We start from the raw sequence: 6,047 nt of genomic DNA on the forward strand, positions 1-6,047 counted from the left end.
AAGTTGTTGATTATTTCGCCGCCATGCTCGCATGATTTAAATCCGGGTTAAAACATTCAATAGGACTTAATAAGAAGCATCAAATATATTATCGGGGGGGGGGGGGGGGGGGGGGGGGGGGGGGCCAATGGCATAAATGGAGAAAATGGAGAATAACTCATAGGTTTTTCCATTTTCTCCATAGAAATAGTCTCCATTTTATGCCATTTTATGCCATTTTATGCCATTTTATGCCATTGAAAACCTGAAAAATTTAGAATTTCGAGAAAAATTATTTTAAAAAAAGATATTTTCGGCCAATAATGAACAGAGTATCATGAAACATGGAGAAAAGTGGTTTTCAGAAAAACTTTGAAAAATGTTGACTTAGAAAATGTTCGGTCCGAGTCATTTTCGATACGTACCTCCCGTATCGAGAGCTCCCGATTCCGAGCTCGTGTTGCAAAGGGGAGGCCTGCCTTCCGAGATCGCATTACCTAAATTGTGTATCGAGGGGAAGGTGTGGACTTCGAAAAACCGAAAAAATATTTTCGGCAAATAATGAACAGGGTAGCATGAAACGTGGAGAAAAGCGGTTTTCAGAAAAAATTTGAAAAATTTTGACCGAAAAAATATTTTCGGCTTATAATGAACTAGGTAGAATGAAACGTGGAGAAAAGTGTTTTTCAGAAAAACATTGAAAAATTTTGACTTAGAAAATTACCCCTCGGTACACAATTTTGGACTCGAGGCAGCCTCGAGTCCAAAATTGTGTACCTACCAGGGGGAAGCCTCGAGTCGAGGCTTCCCCTGGTAATGCGATCTCGGAAGGCAGGCCTCCCCTTTGCAACACGAGCTCGGAATCGGGAGCTCTCGATACAAGAGGTACGTATCGAGAATGACTCGGGCCGAAAATTTTCTAAGTCAAAATTTTCCAAAGTTTTTCTAAAAACCACTTTTCTCCTCGTTTCATGCTACCCTCTTCATTATTAGCCGAAAATATTTTTTTGGTTTTTCGGTTTATCGAAGTCTGCACCTACCCCTCGATACACAAATTTGGACTCGAAGCTTCCCCCTGGTAATGCGATCTCGGAAGGCAGGCCTCCCCTTTGCAGTGCGAGCTTGTTTCGACTTTTGAGGATGTAGGTCTCACTTTCAGTGCCTATTACTCTCCCCTATTACTCACTCCTGCTGTAGCCTGTAGAAATAACTTTACACTAGGCTTGAGTAATTATGAGTTTGCCTGAAGTGTGCCTCTACTAACCCAGTATACGCATCTAGTAGCCTACTATGAGCTTTCATAAGCTTGTTACGCCCCTAGTAAGCGTAAATAAACATGTTAGGATGTTCAATTTAGGTGTTAAATGGTGTTAAAGATGAAATTTCGAAGACAAAATTCATGGCATAAAATGGAGAAAATGGAGAATTACTCATGGGTTTTTCCATTTTCTCCATAGAAAAAGTCTCCATTTTATGCCATTTTATGCCATTTTATGCCATTGGCCCCCCCCCCCCCCCATATTATCCTACAATTTAAGCGTCAATGTGTGCACTGGTAGATTCCAGATTTCGATTTTAACTTCAGAAACTTCAGAAACTGTTCAGTAGTATTTTTGTAGATTCAATTAAACCAATATATGTATCGTATATTTTCATGGAAATTGATTTTATAATGTTTCCCGAAAGAGGAGAGTAAGATTTACCAGATGTTATTAACTTCCTCAAAAAATATTGATCCTAATCAAAGTCATCAATTTCCATGATTGTCTATATTGAGAACCCAGGCCCCCTTATGAAGATAACCCAAATTTAATGAACACAAATCTTTTTTTCAATACTGTGATAAACATGGTGATTCATGGATGCCAATACTAAACTAACTTGTACGATTAACAATTACTTCTGGGCCAACTTGTCAGCTTGTCTTCATTCTTTTTGATTAATGTTCAGCTTTTTCGCTCTTAGTTGGTGTTGAAACAACGCAGCTATTTTAATTTTAGTGGATTTTAGTCTTATAGTTATAATGTAAATGTTGTCACAATAAACATTTTTTTTGAAATATTGATAATTCTAATCATGCTTTTCAGTTGTTTTGGAATCAACATCGAGAATACATCTAATGATGCTACTATCATATGCTCAGGGCCCTTCTGTAAAAACATTAAGATTCCTAGGTGAGTGATTTAATTTTAGTTGGATTTTGGACCGTGGAAAAAATACGTTGGATTGTTTCCTAAACTAATTATCAAACAATTTGACCAAAACCCATAATCATGGGTAGAGTGTACCGCTGCCAGTGTCTCTCTTTTCCAAACAAAAGGAAATGATATTAATTCGAGGAACAGTCCGCTAATGCAAATTGATACCGAGAATGAAATCGGTCGCTCGCTTTTTCAAATCAATAAGCTTTATTACAATTCGTGAGCCGTGATCGAATTGAAAAAGCGAGCGACCGATTTCATTCTCGGTATCAATTTGCATTAGCGGACTGTTCCTCGAATTAATATCATTTCCTTTTGTTTGGAAAAGAGAGACACTGGCAGCGGTACACTCTACCCATGATTATGGGTTTTGGTCAAATATCATCTCTTTTTGATTATAATGTCAGGATAATTTACACAGCTAGTCGAAACTTCATTAACAAGGAGGTAATTTCGACGATTTCGAAATTCTGCCTTTGAAAACGTTTCCTTGTGTTTAGTTAGGTATATCTGTCGATAACCGACTGAATATGGCACTTTTTACTCATTCAAGTTGGCATTAAATTCATATATAATGTCATTTAAATATCGTGGAAAGCAGAATATATTCGAAATCACGAATGAGCAAAATTCTCACCTTTCGCACGTGCAAACTTTGAGCGGACGTTGCGTGCGCATACAATATTGAATCACCGTAAATTTGTGCATAGTGGTATTTAATATATAGTTTGATAAGCATGCAAAGTTTCAGAAGATTTCAAAAAGAACTTGGATCACAACGGGACTCCAAAGTTGATAAAAATCATGAAAATCAAAATTTTTAGTGATTTTAGCTATTTTAAATCAATTTGGGCGTGTCCCCACGTGTGCAACTTTTCGATTTTTAACTTTAAAACTAGCCTATAACACAATCTACACCTTTAAGAAGCAAAATTGAGCTCCACAACCCAAGGGATAGCCCAACACCAGAGAATACTAATTCACAACTTTTGTGTTTTTATAAAATTATTCTTCAAAAAAGCACTAACTTCAATAGCAAATATCTTTATGAAGGAGTAAGGTAGGAAACTTTTCCGGTAGATTTTTAGAATGCTTGAACAATTATCTAAGATGAAAATGTCCTCAGATTTTGAATAAAATTACTCTTTAATGGTGTAAAATCGATTTGAAAAGTTGTTGTTTTGTCAAAAATCAAGTTTTAAAAACACTTAAATTGATGACGTCATCAAGTGATGATGATGATGATAAATTATTTTTCAATATAAAGTAAACTGAGGTATAAACGATTATCTTTAAAACCTGTGGTTCAAAATGACTGTATCTTTTATACTTTTGAATCTACGGACACTTAAATGTAGGCTACAATTGACTGCAAAAAGCGTCTATATATATATCTATCATATATATATATATCTTCACGACAATCTGTTGTAAAACAGGGGTTCCAGAAAACCCACTTCCCGATACTCCTGAAACATGAAATTTTTTTACTGTCGACTTGGACAAGGTCTAGACGCCCTGCAAAGTTTCAGATCTCTAACTCAATTTTAACATGGTTTTTAAGGCACCTGAATATGGCGATTTTGGGTTTTTTACCTAATTTCGTATAACATGCTGGCGCGTATTTTGCGCAAATTTCTTAAAAACCTCCATATAACTATTTCTTATTCCTGTCATCTTTAACATTGAATTAGAATGTTTTGAACTTAAATGTACCTGCTGAACTACTTTCGAAAAAGTCTTAATGCCTGGAAAACAATAAAGGGGATATAATAGTATAGGGGGTAAATAGTATTGTGAATATAAGGGCGACGGTAATGCTTGCCAGCATTGTGATTCAGCTAATACACTATTCTAAATAAATGGACAGTGATAATTAGACAATTCCAGTTTCAAACAAGTTTACTTTTTATAAACAATTCTAAAATCGATTTCATCTAAATCGTAATCCCACTCCCCCTTCACAATGCTATTGGCACAAATGTTCCCAATCTCAAGTCCCATTTTTGCTGAAACCCCATTGCCGCCAGCTTCCACCAGAACATTTTCAGAATCAAACCCAATATACTGTCTGCCCGTTTTAGTGAGTGATATGACACAGTGGTCTAACTGCACTGAGACGGGAACTATTGAGGGGAACATCTGTTTGAAATATTTAGTGAAGTGATCCCTAGCGGGAGTATAATCCTCCATACAGTACCAATCTTTAACCTCCTCCAGCGTCCCCAAACTCTGTTCGAACCCCTCCGCAGGGTAGTTCACAGTGTGTCCTAGTTTTATGTAATATTTACCGTTTGGGTATTGGATTGGAGGTAGGATGTAGAGATAGACATCTCCGTTCTTTGGATCGTATCGATAGTTCATTGACGGGAAATCTTTAGTCAATTGGTAATCCTCTTCACTTATTTCAAACTTCATGACAGAGGTACCAATCAACTCCAGGTGGAGAGGTTTCTGAAGGGGGAAATCGAAAAAGTTGGTGAAGGAGCCACATGCGAGGACAATCTTTTTACTGTTGATTATTGTGTCATCAGCAAGTTTTATCTGGAACATGTCACCTATCTTGTGAATACTGGTTGCTACGATGTCTTTGTGGTGAACCCCATTATTACTAGCAACTACTTGAGCAGCTCTTACAAGGTTCCTGATACTCAGATATCCACTCAGCTTCCCAACCAACCTTCCCGTAAATTTTTTCGGGGGAACAAAATAACTCCATTTTTCGCTGGCACTCTTTTCATCCAAAATCTCGTAATCAATGCCATTCTTGTCACAAAATTCATCACCAGATTTCACCTCGATAGCGTACGCTCCGATTAGAACACCCACAATACCGTATCCTACTTCGGAGAAGATCTTGAGCCCAGACTCTCTCTCCAACTGGTTGAACTTGAGAGTGCTGCGGTACGCTAGCAACTGGTCCGTTTTAACATCTGATACGACTCGTGTTATCCTGCCTTCGTCGTAGTGGCACCCGAACACTGCTTCCTTCCTGCTCTTCTTTTCTGGTTCTCCTGCAATTTTACATCAGATGATTTCAGTTCTTTATGTTGTTGAGATTTTTTCAATTTTTTTAAACAATCCAAAAAGTTATTGGAGGGGTAAGTGTATTAATACTCTAGTATTTGTTTTGTGTTATTTAAAATAAATTAGGAATAAAGTTTAAAATAAAAATCAGAATGAGGCAGCCGCAATCAGTTATCATATATAGGAAAATGAAATGTATACATTTACTAACCAGGTCCCACCAGACAGATATCCAAGTCCGGGAATTTAGAGAGATGGTATGCAGTACACGAGCCAAACACTCCCGCACCCACAACACAAACATCGTACAAAATATCTGATCCAGGAGACTTTACTTTCTTTTGACACATGATTCTCTGATGTGAAGTTTGAGATGACGAGATCTTCACTTTAACTTTAAGTTATTCCAAATCACATTGGCCTTTGTCATGACATGACAACAGTTGATCAAACAAATAAGCAACTGGGAACAACCACCGAACTATAGTCTAATTGTAATTGTATCGCGCGCCCTGAAAATCGACCGCCGCCATTATACTCACAATAGTATTTCCCCATATACTAGTATACCCTCTTTACTGTTCACGTAAGCGGTAAGCCAGATTTTGGTCATTTAGACCTCATCCCGCACTAAAATCCACTTTACGGTACCTTTACCGTACCTTAAACTAAATTTGTGGACAATTTTAACATGTGGAACTTAAGACAGCATCTCGAGACCTTCTTTTATAATTAAATTAACCCTGTGATCCGAATATAAGGCCTTGAATGCCGAAATTGAAATTCAGAGACTTGCCCTGAACCGGTTATGTGAACCTGGTATGTTACCTGAGAATCTCG

General features: G+C 37.4%; 1 protein-coding gene across 1 annotated transcript; it reads right to left on the bottom strand.

Annotated features, from left to right (window-relative positions):
• Positions 1–4,021: 4,021 nt before the first annotated feature.
• Positions 4,022–5,559, bottom strand: LOC134819717 (monomeric sarcosine oxidase-like). Its single transcript, XM_063829812.1, has 2 exons — positions 5,419–5,559; positions 4,022–5,194 (listed from the first exon to the last, which is right to left on the bottom strand). The coding sequence occupies exons 1-2, from the start codon at positions 5,555–5,557 to the stop codon at positions 4,083–4,085; spliced, it is 1,251 nt and encodes a 416-aa protein (XP_063685882.1). The 5' UTR covers positions 5,558–5,559; the 3' UTR covers positions 4,022–4,082.
• Between the last annotated feature and the right edge of the window lie 488 nt (positions 5,560–6,047).

This window comes from Bolinopsis microptera, chromosome 8, assembly GCF_026151205.1.
Source record: "Bolinopsis microptera isolate Bmic1 chromosome 8, MBARI_Bmic_1.0, whole genome shotgun sequence".
NCBI lineage: Eukaryota > Metazoa > Ctenophora > Tentaculata > Lobata > Bolinopsidae > Bolinopsis > Bolinopsis microptera.